Source organism: Sciurus carolinensis, chromosome 3, assembly GCF_902686445.1.
Source record: "Sciurus carolinensis chromosome 3, mSciCar1.2, whole genome shotgun sequence".
Lineage (NCBI taxonomy): Eukaryota > Metazoa > Chordata > Mammalia > Rodentia > Sciuridae > Sciurus > Sciurus carolinensis.
Window position 1 is genome coordinate 36,893,318 of NC_062215.1, and position 17,121 is coordinate 36,910,438.

General features: G+C 37.1%; 1 protein-coding gene and 1 pseudogene across 2 annotated transcripts in view; both read right to left on the minus strand.

The window, feature by feature from the left end:
- The window catches only part of Acaca (acetyl-CoA carboxylase alpha), a 269,515-nt gene extending 252,499 nt beyond the window's left edge, over positions 1-17,016 (minus strand). Inside the window, exon 1 of one of the 2 annotated variants that reach the window (XM_047545728.1) lies at positions 16,899-17,016. In XM_047545728.1, the coding sequence (XP_047401684.1) occupies positions 16,899-16,936 (38 nt within the window). In that variant the 5' untranslated portion in view covers positions 16,937-17,016. The remainder of the gene's footprint in view (positions 1-16,898) is intronic. The other variant, XM_047545732.1, reaches the window with a different exon arrangement.
- On the minus strand, positions 2,000-17,032 carry LOC124981105 (small ubiquitin-related modifier 1-like; annotated as a pseudogene).
- Positions 17,033-17,121: the final 89 nt, after the last annotated feature.

A 17,121-nucleotide genomic window follows, 5' to 3' on the forward strand; every position in this document is an offset into this window, starting at 1 on the left:
TTTAAAAGCATTCCTTGATTTAAAAAATATTTAAAATAGATAACAATTTTATATCTGTTTGCCATTCTTCATTCTTTAGATATAACTGTGATCTCAAAAATCAAAGTGACCTAGGATTCTGTATTTCTGAAAGGCCTGAGCAGGCAATTAGCATCCTTTCTTTTCTGTTCCCCTAGGTTTGTGGAAGCAAGGGTAGGCACACGGCTGGCGTCAGCCCTAATCATTCTCCACCTCCAACTACCTTTTCTTATTTTACACCCTCTTTAAACACTGTCCAGCAGATTCTACCTAGAGCATTTTTTTCTATGTGTATGTCCAGTCATTTTCGAAGAGAGAGTTGCTTTACATATTTATGATTAGGGGCCAAAGACAGTCTTATGGTCCCCTTCTCCTCTCCCATTCTCAGAAAGGATTCCATTTCCTGAATACACAAATGGCTTTCATGTTGCTTTGAGTGGCTATTTTTTTTTTTATTGTAAACAAATGGAATACATGTTGTTTCTCTGTACATAGAGTAAAGGCATACCATTTGTGTAATCATAAATTTACATAGGGTAATGTTGGTTGATTCATACTGTTATTTTTCCCCTTCCCCCCACCCCTCCCATCCCTCTTTCCCTCTATACAGTCCTTCCTTCCCCCATTCTTGCCCCCCTCCCTAACCCTCACTCTAACCCTAAAACTAACCCCTCCCATGCCCCATTATGTATCATCATCCACTTATCAGCGAGATCATTCTTCCTTTGGTTTTTTGAGATTGGCTTATCTCACTTAGCATGATATTCTCCAATTTCATCCATTTGCCTGCAAATGCCATAATTTTATCATTCTTTATGGCTGAGTAATATTCCATTGTATATATATGCCACAGTTTCTTTATCTATTCATCAACTGAAGGGTGAGTGGCACACTTTCCAGTTCTTCATGAAGCTGTGTCTGTATTAATTGGTCTGTTACTTTCTATGAACAAAGCATCGTGTTAATAGTAGACACAAATTATATGATGATAATGTCATGAAATGGAAGCTAAAGATAGCATAATGATCTTCTAAAAGAGAACGAAGTAATTTCTATTTTAACTTAAAAACTGCCATGGGTTGCTAGGGAAATATAAATCAATGTTGACCCATATTGTAATTGTTGACCCACACTGTAACACTTCAATGTGTCTCTCTAGATTTATATTCTTGTCTCTCCGGTTTTATATATCTTCTTTCTCCTCTACCTTATTATTCCAACATTTTTTTTTTCTATCTTTTTCTTTCCCTTACTCAACAACTTGACTTACCAATCATCCAATCTATGGAACTTGATCCAGTCTACATTAAAACTTCAGGTCCAAAAAATATTTTCTTTTCTTCTTTTTGGTACCAGGGATTGATCACAAGGTTGCTTAACCACTAGGCACATCCTCAGCTCTTTATTTTTGAGATAGGGCCTTGCTAAATTGCAAAGCCCCCTGAGTTACTGGGATTAAGGAGTGCGCTATTCTTTTCTTCTACCTAACCCTCCTTCCTTTGGTACAGTTTAGCAACAGATACAACTTGGAAAGTTAGGAATTTTCCCTGGACTCATGAATTTGCGCCACCCAGTGGTTGAATCTGATAACTGAATTCTCTGAAAAAAGGTAATGGGAATTAATAAATGCAACATAAATAAATCATGACAAATATGAAGCCTGAATTACTGCCTCAATGGGAAAAAAATCATAATAGCCAAATTTCATTCTATTTTTAAGTCCCATTTACCAAACTTAGAATGGAAACGATATGTTTAGAGGTTTGGTGTTATGGTCTCCACTGAATAAGATATCCAAAGGACTCTTTAAGAAATCTATTCAGGGGCTGGGGATATAGCTCACCTGGCAGTAGTGCTTGCCTTGCAAGCATAAGTCCCTGGGTTCAAATCCCCAGCACCACCACCAAAAAAAAAAAAAAAAAATCTATTCAGGTCATAACTACTCCCTAATGTATTAGAAAAGAAGAATAAAAAGTTCAGGTTAGAGGGTAAAGTCCTTACTGCCTTCTAGAAGAATCAAACATTCTATGAAAGAGACACAGTTCAAAGACTCATAAACTGCACATATGATAGTATCAGATAATAGCATATTTCTTCTACACTGAATATTCATAGACATATTTATGTCTAAGATATATGCCAAGGAGTGCAGTTCATGGGTTTTAGGATAAATGTATATATATATTCAACTTTACTAGATTGCAAATGACTTTCCCTAGTGGTTGTACCAAATACAGAACCAAAAGCAATAAAGTGCCCACATTCCACATTCTCCCTAATTTGGAAATCTCAGATTTAATTTTTTTCGCAATCCAATGGCTGTGAAGTACTGTCATTGTTCTTATGTTTATTTTCTTCCTTAAGAGTGAGTTTGAGTATCTTTGCATATGTTTATTTGATGTTAAGATTTTTTTCTTGCATACTTTTAACTGCTCCCTGTTTTTCTACTGAGTTGTTAATCATTTAAAATAATTTTTAAGATATACATGACAATAGAGTATACTTTGACATATATATACATGGAGTAGTATGTATGACTTATTCTAATTAGGATTGTATTCTTGTGGTTATACGTGATGTGGAGTTTCACTGGTAGTGCATTTGTATATGAACATAGGAAAGTTATGTCCCAATTCATTCTACTGTTCTTCCTATTCCCATTCCCACTTCCCTTCCCTTCATTCCCCTTGGTCTAATCTACTGACCTTCTATTCTTCCTCCACCCCTTGTGCATTAGCATCCCTGTATCAGAGAGAACATTCAGGCTTTGGTTTTTGGGAATTGGCTTATTTCACCTAGCATGATGGTCTCCAGATCCATCCACTTACTGGCAAAAGTCATAAAGTCGTTCTTTTTTATGGCTGAGTAATAGTCCATTGTGTATATAGACCATATTTTCTTTATCCATTTATCTGTTGAAGGGCACCTGGGTTGGTTCCATAGCTTAGCTATTGTGAACTGACTTGCTATGAACATTATTATGGTTACATCACTATAGTATGCTGATGTTAAGTCTTTTGGGTACATACTGAGGAGTGGGATAACTGGGTCAAATTGGTTTCATTCCAAGTTTTCTGAGGAATCTCCATACTGCTTTCCAGAGTGGTTGCACCAATTTGAAGTCCCACCAGTAATGTATGAGTGTACCTTTTTCCCACATTCTCTCCAACATTTACTGTTACCCGTATGCTTAATAATTGCCATTCTGACTACAGTGAGATGGAATCTCCCCACACACTCCTGCCTGCACACAGTTCACACCAGAGTGAACTTCTCAAAATGCAAAATTTGATCTTGTTGCTCTTCTGCTATAAACCATTCAGGGACTTCCCACTCTATCAGAATAAAGTCCCAAGTCCTCAGAAGACTGCCAAGACCAGGTTATCTAACCTACCTCTTTCTAGGTTCCTCTCCCCTCTCTTTCTGCACTCTGTGCTCAGCTATAGTGGACCAGTGTCCTTTCTTGCCTCAAGGGCTATGTCTGTCTGCCTGGAACACTGTTTCTACTCCCTCACCCCACCTTAACTACTGTTTGGTTCAACAGTCACCTCCTTGATGTGACCTTCCAAACTCTATCAGGTTTTCCTATTATGTTTTCTCTTTCTGTCCTTTTATTTATTTTGGGGGAGGTATTAGGGACTGAACCCAGGAGTGTTTTACCTCTGAGCGACATCCCTAATCCTTTTCATTTTGAAACAGGGTCTTAATAAATTGCCAAGGCTGGCCTTGAATTTGCAATCTTCCTACCTCAGCCACACCAGTTTCCTAATATACCTTTTTATAGTATAAGTTTTTTATGGTATTCATCTATTTGTAATTATGTATTTCCACAGTATTTGATTGATGCCTGTCTTTGATCTAGAGGTAAACTACATTGAGGGCAATTATCACATCAGTTTTACTTTCATTATATCTGTAGACCTAGGGCTGTATCTCACTTGAAGGGACTTGTAAATAACTGCCCTAAATGAAAGAAGAGATAGATGAGGATTAGGTTGATCCTTTTCCCAGGATCTCTTTGCTTTAAGGTTCTCTAATACCAAAAATTTAGAACCTATTTCTCTGTACCCTTCCTTCTTTTAACAAGAGTTATTTATTTCAACCTTCTCAGGTAGCTACAATTATTATCGACATTTTACAGATGAAGAAATTTAGGATCAGAGGCTTGTCCAAGGTCATGGAGTTAGTGACTTGAGATAGGATTCCAACAAATCTCTATGCTTTTAACCACCACTCCTAAGCTCTAGTTGATGTTTCATTGATGTTTCTCTTGATTGGGTGATTTCTTATCTATTCCTGGATATTCCTTTTTAATGTTTTTTACAAATATCATCTATGTTAATGAAGTTGGTACGGCCAATGTCCCACAGTCCAGGTCACAAGTAAAAATAAAACCAAAGGACCCTGACCAAAATAAATAAATAAATAATAGTGCAAAATTCTTATAAACAATAAAAAAAAAACAAAGGAACACTGTTCTATTGTATACACTTCTGCATCAATGATTTTATTAGCTGCTAATGAAGATTAAAACTTTTCTCAGATCTTCTGATAAGATTTTTCTTTTTTAATCTTAAAATGCTTTTCCTTCATGAATCCATCTTTGTAGTCATATTTTCACCATGTATGTCATCTTGACTCCAAAGCTAATATTCTTCTTTTGGTGCAGATCTTCAGACTTTCAAAGCAGCATCAAGTTAAGGAAAGGTAATTTCTCCACAGTTCAGTTCTATGAAAAACGTCCATTTCCCACTGAAAGTCACAGTCCAGGAATAAAGACACATAGTGGAACTTCTGGGTCAGCTGGAAAGTCATTACAGATACTCATTGGTAGATCTTTTTTACCACCACCAGTCTGAAAATGCAGTCATGAAAAAGGTAGCCTCTTTGTACATGTATAATTTTTAAGGAGAGGGCAATATGCTCACCAAAAATCAGCATGATGAAAACAAATAATTATGAAAAATAAGCACAAGAATTCAAATTACCAGTTGTTTCAAAGAGATGGGTGCCAGTTTTCAATTCCATTTTGAACACCATATTACTAAAGAACTATTTGAAAAAAAAAAAAGGATTGAGGGAAAAGAAAAGAAAAATAAATGAAAAGAATATCTAAGCCATTGAATGACACCCATTTGTTCCTGATGAACTTTAATCACATCCTCTTCCTCCAGAATCCCAGTTCTTTTGGAATATGATTATCAGCAATTCTCTGACTTTCAAAGAGAAACCTGCTTGAATTCACTGGACCTGTCTTTGACAGTAGGATTCATGGGAGTTTCTTGAGATGTGTTGTCATTTTCACTTTGAAGTGAATCTCACCACTGCCCAATGTCTTTGAGTTTAATGTATTCTCCTTCCTTCTTATCCCCCAAATCCTCAGTTGACGACTTTGCCTCCTGGTCAGACATGGTGATAGTGGCTTCACCTGGGGGGTCTCTACATAACAGTGGCCCAGGTAGGCAGAACCTGGTTCTGGGGTTTACCTAGAAGCAGTTTTTTTTAAAGATTAGCCCTTTGCAATATAATTGCAATTTTTTTCCATTTATGTTTCAACATTACTTAAGGAGACTTTTGCTCTGTAGCAATTCTGAGTTTTATGTAGCCAACTTGTTAACCTCTGCTTTTATGCCTTCTTCACTTTGAACCACAATTAGGATTTTCCCTCCCCATGTCAAAATTACAAATGAATTCCCTCTTATTTTATTTTTTTAGTACTTTCATTCTTGCAGGAGATGTGTGTGTGTGTGTGTGTGTGTGTGTGTGTGTATCCCTCCCCCTCTTCAGTACTGGTGATTGAACCCAGGGGCACTCTGCCACTGAACTACATCCCCAGCCCCCTTTTAAATTTTTTTTTTATTGTACCCAGATTGAACCCAGGCATGCTTAACCAGTGAGTCACATCCCCAGCCCTTTTCATTTTTCTACTTATTTTTATTTTGAGATAGGTTCTCCCTAAGTCGCTAAGGGACTCACTAAGTTGCTGAGGCTGGCTTTGAGCTTGCGATTATAGTTGTGTGCCACCAAAGGCCACAACCTCCCCAGACCTTTTTATTTTTTGAGACAGACTCTCACTAAGTTGCCAAGGCTGGCTTTGAACTTGTGATCCTCCTCCTCAGCCTCCTAAGTAGGTGGTATTACAGGTATGCACCATGACACCTGTCTAGTTTTTAAATTTTTAGTTAAATATTTAATCCATTTGGAGTTTATTCTGGTATGAGATATACAGTGATTATTTTTTTCCCAGATGGTTATCCAATTGTCCACATCATTTATTGACGAGCTCACTTTTATCATATACTAAGTTTCTGTATGTATTTTAGTTTACTTCTAGATTTTCTATTCTATTTTACTAATATGCTTGTCTATCCATATGCTAATAAAGTAGGTACTTTTTCTTTTTTCCAATCAAGTAATTTTTAATTAATTAATTAATTCTTTTTTGCAGCGTTGGGATTGAACCCAGGACCTTTTGCATGCTAGACGATGAGCACTCTATCATTGAGCTATAATTCCAACGCCCTAATAAGTACTTTTTTATGTTTGACATCTGCAGTATTTGGCACTATCGACTAATTCATTTTCCTTGATGTATTCTCAGTGCTAGATTACTAAGTTAAATAAATATGTACTTTGTCAAAATGGATGGACCAAGATAATGAGGAGACGGATGGGGTGGTGGCTCAGTGGTAGAGCACTTGCCTACATATGTGAGGCACTGGGTTCAATTCTCAGCAATGCATACAAATAAATAAAGGTTCATCAACAACTAATAAAAATTGAAAAAATAATGAGGAGGAGGATATAATCAAGGAGATGATCACGGGAAAAATCAACTTTGTTGTACTTCCCTTTACACCTATTTTATAACTTATATTTTTATTTTAAATTACATAGGAAGCACTTTTGTGTGTGCGTGTGGTGTGGGCAGCTGAATCCAGGGCTTGTGCATGTTTAAGCCTGCATTCTACCACTGAGCTACAACTTCAGCCCTACCATAATATTTTTAATTATTTAGGGCCTAAAAGGGAATAATGCTGTTTAATCAGATCATAGAAATCATCCTCATCCTTACCATCGTCTCTGCCTCCTGCCTCCCACTTTACTGCCACTTCTCTCAAACCTACTTCCTTTCTGAACTGCGGACCCTTCCTCTGTGTCTTGCCTACTGTTGTCATGCAATTTTCCATTCTTCATCCTTCTTCTGCCTTCTCCCACTTAACAAGCTCAGCCAATCTCATACTCTGCTATGGCTTCAGAGTTCCTATCAACTTGTTGCTCACTCTTTTAATCTCTGACCTAGCCATCTCTCTTGGTGTTTGAATATCACCTGTATATCCTACATGCACCTTAAACTCAACATACTCACAACAAAATCTGCTCTTTTCCACTCAAGGGTGATCTTTGCCTTATGTCCGTTCTCTGGGTGAATAGTATCATTATCCACCCTGTCAACTAAGATGATTTGAGAATTAACCTTAATTCTAACACATTACTTTTCTCCCCTAATTAATTTCTTCTCCTTTTTGTCCCTACTCCCCCCTTTTCTTTCCACTGCTGGGGAATGAATCCAGAGTACTTTACTACTGAGCTTCATCACTGGGGTTTTTTGTTTTTGTTTTTTTTGTTTTTTTTTTTTTGAGACAGGGTCTCACTAAATTGCTGAGACTGGCCTCAGACTTGCAATCCTGCTGCCTAAGTCTCCGAGTTGCTGGGATCACAAATGTACCCACCATGTCCAACTAATTAATTACTTCTTAAACATCTTAAGCGCATTTTTTCTTCCCCATTCCCATTTCAACAGTGTTAGTTTGAGCTTTCATCATCTCTTACCTGGACTGCTATAATTCCTACCCTTTCATTTATCCATATCTCAGTCTACACCACTGGCCACTGACAGAGGTAGTTTTTTTTTTTTTTTAATTGGTACTGGGGATTGAACCCAGGGTGCTTAACCACTGAGCCACACTCCCAGATCTTTTTTTATATTTTATTTAGGGACATGATCTTGATAAGTTGCTTAGGGCCTCACTAAGTTGCTGAAGCTAGCTTTGAACTTGCAATCTTCCTGCCTCAGCCTCCAGAGCTGCTGGGATTACAGGAGCACTCCACCATTGGCAAAGTTTGTTCTAAAGCTAACGTTAGTTATATCAAGCCCCAATTCAATGCTTCACTGGGTCCCTATGCAAAGCCCTCTTTGCTCTGACCTCTATCTGTGCTACTGCATTTACAGTGACTTTCCTTGCTTTTTCTCTCTGTTCTTCAATCACAAAGATAAAACTGACCATGATATTTTATGTTTCTGGGTCTTTGAATAATTTGTTATTTCTCTTTGGAATTTCTTTCCCATTCTTCTCCAAGAATTAACTTCTTACTTCCCAGAGGCTTAACCCTTGTTTCCCTCTAGAATTGACTAATTCCTTCTTAAAGCCTTCAGTGTCTCTAGAACATCTCTATTAGAGCACATATTATCATGTATTGTAATTGTGTATGTTCCTATCTATCTCTGCCATTGACAGTGTGTTTCCTCTTGAGGGCAGCCTGTTTTATTAGCCTTTAATCCCTGGCACCTGACACAGTCCTTGCCTATGGTAGAGCTCAATAAATATTCACTGAGTAAAAAAATGAAAACATTAAGAATGCTCTAGAAATTTCAAGTAAAATATTTCTGGAGGTGGACTTATAGAAGGTATCTCAGGTTGGTTTATAGTTTCAAAAACCCAAATATTCTACATATAGAGATTAGCCTATTATTTAGGAACAGATTCACACTAACCAAGCTCATAAGTAAGCTTATTAATTTATTAATTTATGAAAACTATAATTGTCATGTGTACAGAAAATATTTATGAGTTTACAGTGAGAAATATAACTGCCATATGTACAAAATTTCCATCCTTTGCATAACCAGAATATCTGAACCTAAATGAAGGTCTACAAGGGAAGCTATATTATTCATGCATCATCACTTAAACCAAACACTTTTAATGGGGGGGGAAATAAAGTCTTATTCTTGAAGAGAAAAAAATCTCTTACTCTTTTTATGTACAAAAGTACATGTGCGAGTGTGTGTGTGAATACATATAAACAGACATGGTATATCTGTGGCATTAAAACTTCAAAGTGGGGGACAATTATCTAAAAAGGTCTTTATGATAAAAAAAAAAAAAAAAAAAAAAAAAAAACTGCAGCCATGGCATGGCTAGGTTGTGCAATGGCATGTTTATAATTCCAGCTACTTTGGAGGATCATTGAGGCTTGACTGGATAATAGTTGAGACCACATCTCAAAAAAATAAAAAGGTTTCAAAATGCTACTTTAACCCTGTAATGATAAGTTTTTAAGGAATCAGAATAAGAGGAATTATTCTACAATTAAAAAATTTCATGGCATTAGGCTGGTAAAGTATCTTTATAATTTGGTAGGCTATAATGAAGGCAATAATGCTTGAAATTCACTGGCCAAGGCTCTCTTCCTTGAAAGGGCACTAAGAAAGTCAGCTTCGACGGGCTCCAACTTATCCATTACTGCCTAGCCCCTCCTTCTTTTAGGTTACTTGTTCTCTGTTTGGATATGCCATACACATTCTGAGAATCAGTCAATCTCCTAATTTTATACTTCTCTGCTGAAATCCATTACCTTTTTTTTTTTTTGGTTCTGGGGATTGAACCCAGGTGCTCTTTTCCACTGAGCCACATCCCCAGCCCTTTTTATCTTTTATTTAGAGACAGGATCTAGCTGAGTTGTTTAGGACCTCACTAAGTTGCTGAAACTGGCTTTGAACTTGAGATCCTCCTGCCTCATCCGTCCAAGCCCCTAGGATTACAGGCATGCACCACCATGTCCAGCTCCATTTTACCTTTTAAAGTTGTATAAAGCAGTTATTAGGGGTTGGCATAGAAGGTTGGATCTCTACTGTGCCACCTGCTTATATTCACTGAATATCAGTTTCTGTATCAGTAAAATGGGAGTGACACCACTCCTTTAATGGGAGTTTTAAGGACTAAGATGGGGGAATATATACAAAGGACATGAATGGTAGCTATTTCTAGCACTGAGTTGGGAGGGGAACCCTGCTGTGTCATTTTGAAGAGTGTGTTTGTGTGAGTTCATGATTAAATAGTAAAGAGTTTTTGAAAAAACTGTTGCTCTTGACATGATTATAGATTCCAGAAAATTAATAAAATGAACACAAGAAACTAAAAAATGTGTTTGGTTGTGCAAAAATAACCAATTATACTCATTTATGTAGACAGCTTAACATTTAAGGCCTAATTATCATGCAGCAACATAACAATTACACATATCATTAAATATGCATCAGATTAACCTTGTAAATTTTATTTGATTACAATAGTAAAGTATTCTGTACTCCAAGAGCAGTCTTATAGTTAATTGCTCATAATACAGAAGTCTGTTTACTATTCACATTAATTAAATGGGGCATTGCTCCTGAGTTTTTCTCCTCTGGAGGCAAAGCTGTCTTACCCATCCTAGACTGCAGTTACACATTTGTCTTGTGACCTGTGAGATAATGTACATTTAGTTTTCTGTAGCAAGAAAGAAACTAAAGAAGCAGGCAGCTAAAGAAATCTGTTTAATTGTCTGTTCTGGAAATATAGGTTTCCAGGAGGTAGGGGTTCCTGATTCAAATAATGAAAAGATTCTAGTGCTGAGCACTTGTCAATGTAGCCTAGGATTGGGGATATAGTTCAGTTGGTAGAGTGCTTGCCTCATGATGCACAAGGCCCCAGGTTCAATCCCCAGCACTGAGAAAAAAAAAAAAAATGTAGCCTAGAACAATCTCTATATAAGTCACAAGGTTATCCTGTGAAGCATTTCAAGAATTAAGATTAAAATGATCATTTTAAATATTTAAAAAATTTGTATCTTATTTAATTTTTTGCAGTGCTCGGGATCAAATGAAGGACCTTGTCTATAAGGCATCCACTGAGCTGCATCCCAGTCCCCATCTTTTAAAATACCTTATTATTTTAATATATATTTTTAATAGTTTGACTCCTGCTATGAACTAGGTACTATACATATATAATCACATCCTTACAAAACTCTCAGGAATTACGTATTATTTTCATCTTACATATGATGATAAAAAAGAAAGGAAAAGAAAATAACTTGCTTAAATTCTTGAGAGTGGTAAGGAGTGGAGACAGGGCTCAAATTTAGGAAAGCCTCAAAGCCCATGCTTTTGCAATTACATTAAACTAGGCCAGCTTCTTTACAAATATTTTGAACATTAATTGGGTATTTATTAGTTGCAAAAGAGTATAGACTGTCACCAAATGATGCAAAATACTTTGGGAGCCTGTTTTGACAGTCACAAGATGGAGGCCCTGTATCAGGCTGGAAAGTATGCAGCTAAGCATACTTTCTGTTTAAATTTTCTGAAAAACAGATCTGTTCAGCCACAGAGCACTTCAGTTCAACAAACTTTTGAAATTCTACCCAAAGTCTGGTAACCCATGAGACTGATCTGTGCTTTCATGTGGATGAGAAAGAAGTCAGTGAAGGCTGTGGGTATATGTCAGTGGTGGAGCGCTTGTGAGGCACTGGGTTCGATCCTCAGCACCCCACAAAAATAAAAAATGAAGGTATTGTGTCCATCTACAAAAACAAAAAATGTTTTTAGAAATTGATCCCTTTGGCCAATATCTCCTCAATCTCTGCTCCCTCAGCCCTTGGTAACCACTATTTTACTCTGCTTCTATGAGCTTGACTTTTTTAGATTTCACATATCAGTGAGATCATACAGAATTTGTCTTTCTGTGCCTGACTTAGCATAATGTCCTCCAAATCGATTCATTGTTACAAATTACAGGATTTCCTTTTTAAGGCTGAATAGTATTCCTTTGTGTGTATGTGACATTTTCTTTTCTTTTTTTTAAAAAAATATTTTTTAGTTGTCAATGGATCTTTTATTTTATTTATTTAGTTATATGCAGTGCCAAGGATCAAATCCAAGGCCTCACACATGCCAGGCAATCACTCTATCACTGAGCCACAACTCCAGCCCCAGTATGTGACATTTTCTTTATTCTTTCATCTACTGATGGCACTTAGGATGCTTCCATGTCTTGGCTATTCTGAATAATGCCTCAATGAACTTGAGAGTGCAGATATCTCAAAAAACTAATTTCATTTCCTTTGGATATACATTCAGAAGTGGGATTGGTGAATCATACAGTAGTTCTATTTTTTACTTTTTAAAGAACCTCCATATTATTTTCCATAATGGCTGAATGAATTTATATTCCCACCAATAGTTTCCTTTATCTCTACATCCTCACCAATGCTCCTTTTTCCTTTTTTTTTTTTGGAGGGTGCTGGGGATCGAACCCAGGACCTTGTGCTTGCAAGGCAAGCACTCTACCGACTGAGCTATCTCCCCAGCCCCTCCTTTTTTTTTTTTTAATAATAATCACTCCTAACAGTTATGAGGTGATATTTCATTGTAATTTTAATTCGTATTTCCCTGATAATTAGTAACATCATTTTAATTTTTTTTCACGTGGTGCTGGGGATTGAACCAGCACCAGACCAGTAAGCTGTAGCCCCACCCATTTGTTTTTTGCAGCCCTGTATATGCTAGGCAAATGCTCTACCATTGAACTATATCCCCAACTTCCTCTATGGTTGGTTTGTTGGTTAGAGAAATGTCATTTCAGGTGCTTGAGTGTTTTCAAAAGATGTTGTTTTCTTGCTATTGTTTTAGTTTTTTTATATTTTGGATATTAACACCTTATCAGATGTATGGTTCACAAATATCTTCTCCCATTCTGTAGGTTCTCTCTTCACTTTGTTGACTGTTTTCTTTGCTGTGAGGGTTTTAATATGGGCTGTGTTATAAAGTAACTCAATGGTTTGGGGTAAGTGGTTTCAAATCTCTCAGTCTTGTTTTTCCTTATCATAAAGTAGGATGCAGCAGGGTCCTTTAGCATAATTTTCTTTTTCCTCTTCTTCACCTTTAAGATCTTTAGAGCTCCTCTTACTTATATAGAAACTTATCATGTAGGCCAGAATGTGGAGAAATAGTTATATGCAAATCCTTTGTTTCTTTAAGTAGATTAGCAGAAGATGCTTCAACCCTGCCTCTGCAGGTGGATCAAGTTCTACAAGCAGTCCAGGAAAAGGAGTCAGGTAAAGCACTGATTCCCTAACTCCTTTGACTAGAAAGGCCACAAAGGGAAAAGGATGAGGAGGGAGTGGATGGGGGAGTGGGAAGGCAGAAAACAATGCTCCTTAATCTAAGAGGTGGCAGCAAAGTCAAGAAAGACTCAATAAGGCAGAACTTCTGTAAAAGTGCCTTCGGTGTGAACCCCAAAAACTGTAACCCTGGAGGTTCAGGTCCTTTGTGCTGTCAAGTCCTCTTCCCACTGAGTCAATCACAGGAAGGATTCTTGCCTTAAGAGTCCCTAGGGTTGGAAAGGTGGTCTGCTCCAGGACATAATCTCCAGTTAATTTACACTAATGAGATTTATCTCTGAGTATAAAGGGGAGAAAGTTGAAGCCTAGAAGAACATTCAGACTTGTAACTTTCTATTTTTATCCATATGCATACCAAACTACAAAGAACAGAATCAGTTACATGAAAAATAGGGAAGATGAGATGACATAAAATTTGTAAAGTCAGTATTTAGGATATAGGAAGGAACTAGTTGTGACAGTACTATTGTCATCCGCAGGGAGGCTCAGAAACTATTTTTCATTCTAACTGCAGCATCTTAGTAGTTGACGAAGAGCTTTTGGGATATTTTGTTCTCAGATAATGGCAGGCATGTTGTGGAGCCTTACAGTAGGATACAATTTTCCTTGTTGGATTTCTAGTTCAAAAATTGGCTTCTTTGGTTAGTTAATAATGAAAGTACTTGGAGAATGTGCTACTATTCTGTCCTGAAAGTCAATCTTTGAAAATACATATATAGGTATGATTATTCTGTCAACTTGAAAAACTGGGGGAAAAAGGTCCCAAATGGACTGATTTGGAATTTAAAAAAAATTTTTTGAAATTATTATTTATTTTTATTTTTTTGGTGCCAGGGATTGAACCCAGGGGCACGCAACCACTGAACCACATCCCTAGCACTTTTAGTATTTTATTTAGAGACAGGATCATGCTGAGTTGCTTAGGGCCTTGCTAAGTTGCTGAGGCTGGCTCTGAACTCATGATCTTCCTGTCTTAGCCTCCTGAGCACTGGGATTACAGGCATGTTCCACAGTGCCCAGATTTGGATATTCTTAATGTAAATTTTTGGCTTAAAGAGGGCAAAAGGTGTTTTTTTAGATTTCTTTATAGAAATGTTTAGCAAAGTAACAAGGAATGTAGTCCATCTTTGCTATGACAGACTATGACAGATTAAATAGAGTGCACTGGAAGCAAGTAAAAGGTCTACTTAACTCAGACTTTGGGGGTAGTGGTCAGAAGAGGTGTTCTAGAGGAAATGATACCCAAGTTGAGGTAGGCAGTACTTTGGCAAAGAAAGCTAGGAGGTAAGAGTGCATAGGATAAATGGAGCAAGTTCAGTCTAGCTGGAAAATGGGGTATAAGATGGGGCAGTGATGAGAAAGAAAAACGAAGAAGGTAGATCCCAAAGGACCTTCTACAAAGAATAAAACATAAATTCATTGTACAAACTGAGGCACTTTTTTTTTTTTTTTTTTTTTTGCAGTGCTGGGGATTGAACCCAGGGCAAGGCAAGCACTCTACCAACTGAGCTATATCCCCAGCCCACAACTGAGGCACTTTGAGAGTAAGCCTAGGAAATATTAATAATTATACAGAGACAGATGAGGTTGTAAACAAGAAACTGCTTAAGGAAATCAGGTATTATGATCACCCTACTTGTAAGTCATGTTCAGGTACTTGGACCTCCAGAGAAAGCAAAGAGTGCATAACTTCTTTTATATGCATTTTGCCTAAGTGACTTCATCTATACCTTTGCCTTTATCTATTAATTTCAAAAATATTTGTTGAAGATTCATTTCTGGGTGTTGAGATTACTAAGAAAAGACACTGTCCTCAGGCTCTATTAGGGAAGACACAGACCAATAAACAATTATATATAATTATGTAGTTTTAGCCCTTACCTCTCCACTGAGCTGCAGTCTCATTTGTCATATCCAGTTAAAAGGCAAAACACAGAACCAGAACAGAACTTTAATTTATTTATCCTCCAAATCTGTCTTTCTTCAGCTGGCCTTTCCCATTCCCCTCACCTGGCCTTGTAAGTGATGCCACTATCACTCCACTGCTTAAGGCAAAAATCCAAAAAAGCACTGCCTTAATAGGTGTTATCCTCCCTCTTAGTGTGCATGTTAATTTATCCCATCTTTCTTAAGCACACTGACTAAATTGGGCTTAGAATTAATTCTAAGGAAGGTTTAAAATCAACTGAAGAGGGAGGGTAATTTCCAAACATTTGAATTCTATATTTTTAATGGACAGATTGGGATATTATGTGGAACTGTTTATTCCACAACTGTACAATATTGATGACTTCAGTTTGTTGACAGTCATGACATGCAGATCTGGGCATATGCACCAGTCAGACTTAAAAAAATCTGTTTACATGATAAACACAGGAAAACATGTCCTAAGTAATTGGCTCTAACTCTACTTTCAGGAGAAATTGAGAGTGAATGTAAAGGTATAGATGAAACATCAGAATTAACAAGTTATTTTTAAATAACTGCTGTGTAAAAGGACAAGTGATGCTTTAAAAGGCAATTTTGACGTTTCTATCATCCATTCTCCACACCACTGCCAGAGAGATCCTTTTAAAGTAAATCTGATTATTCCTTTGGTTTCAATCTTCATGGCAACACATTCAAATAAAATCCAAAGCCCAACCATGGCTTACCAGATGGTACATAATCTGGCTCCTTGGCTGTGATTTTCATCTTATTTGTCTAATTTGCTGTGCCACTCTGGTGCCTGATCTCCTTGCTTCTCCATTCCAAACAAATCCCTATGCCAGGCACTGCATTTATTGTTTCTTTTATAGAATAGTTTCCCTCTAGAAATTCACTTAGCTTCCTTTCACATTAAATGATTGTTTTTGCTTATGTGCTGTTTCTGCTAAGAGGTCTTTCTTATCCATCCTAACTAAAAGAGAATCTCTGCATCACTCTTATCCCTTTATCCTGATTTGTTTTCCCACAAAACCACATAACTGGTATTATCTATTATTTAGTAATATGTGTACCACTTGTCAATCTTCCCCCAAATAATGTGAGCTTTATAAGGTAGAGTCTTTGCTTTGCTCACTACTGAATTCCCAGCACCTAGAATAGTGTCTGCTTATTAAATATTTGTCAAATGAGTGAATAACTGTATTTTTAGGGTACATCAAATGTAAAATATCCCACATTTAGTTAAATGATGCATAGGAAAATGAATGGAGGGGCATAAATCAAAATATTAACTGTTTAATATGGTGGGAGGTGGTTTCACATTATGTTTTGCTCATGAGTTTTTTTTTTTTTTAAACAAGCAACTTGTATTACATACAAAAAAATGAATAAAGGGGCTCACAGGCAGAAAGTATAAATGAATTCTACAAGGTTGGGTGAGTTTATCAGAGGCATACTTCTAAATAAATAGTATTCGGTTAAGATAAATCATGCCTGGAAGCCCCTTCCCCAACACTTCTAGCAGTGTGATTCCATGTTACAAATATGCCAGCGCCTGACTACCTTCACCTGGAAAGTGGGGATAATAATGCTTATCACATAAGGTTGCTTTAAATGAGATCATATATATAACCTGCTTTGTACAAATGCCTGGCATGCAATAAATCCTCGACAAATGGTAGTTACTATAATAATCACTGGAAGTAGTAATAAGAGATGTTGGGACATACCTAGCCCTCAAGATTGACATCAGAGTGGACCACCACATCCTCTCATCATTGCACCTCCATTTGGGCCTCTGAATCCCAAAGAGGGGATGGTTCTTTCCAAAGAAGACAATTTCGACGTTCCAGAAGCATCTAAACGAAACATGCCCTCTTCACCCCTTAAGTCATTCAGTCTGATTAATCCAAGAGCGGCACTGAGGGGCTGGGACTGGAGTGGAGTGGCGGC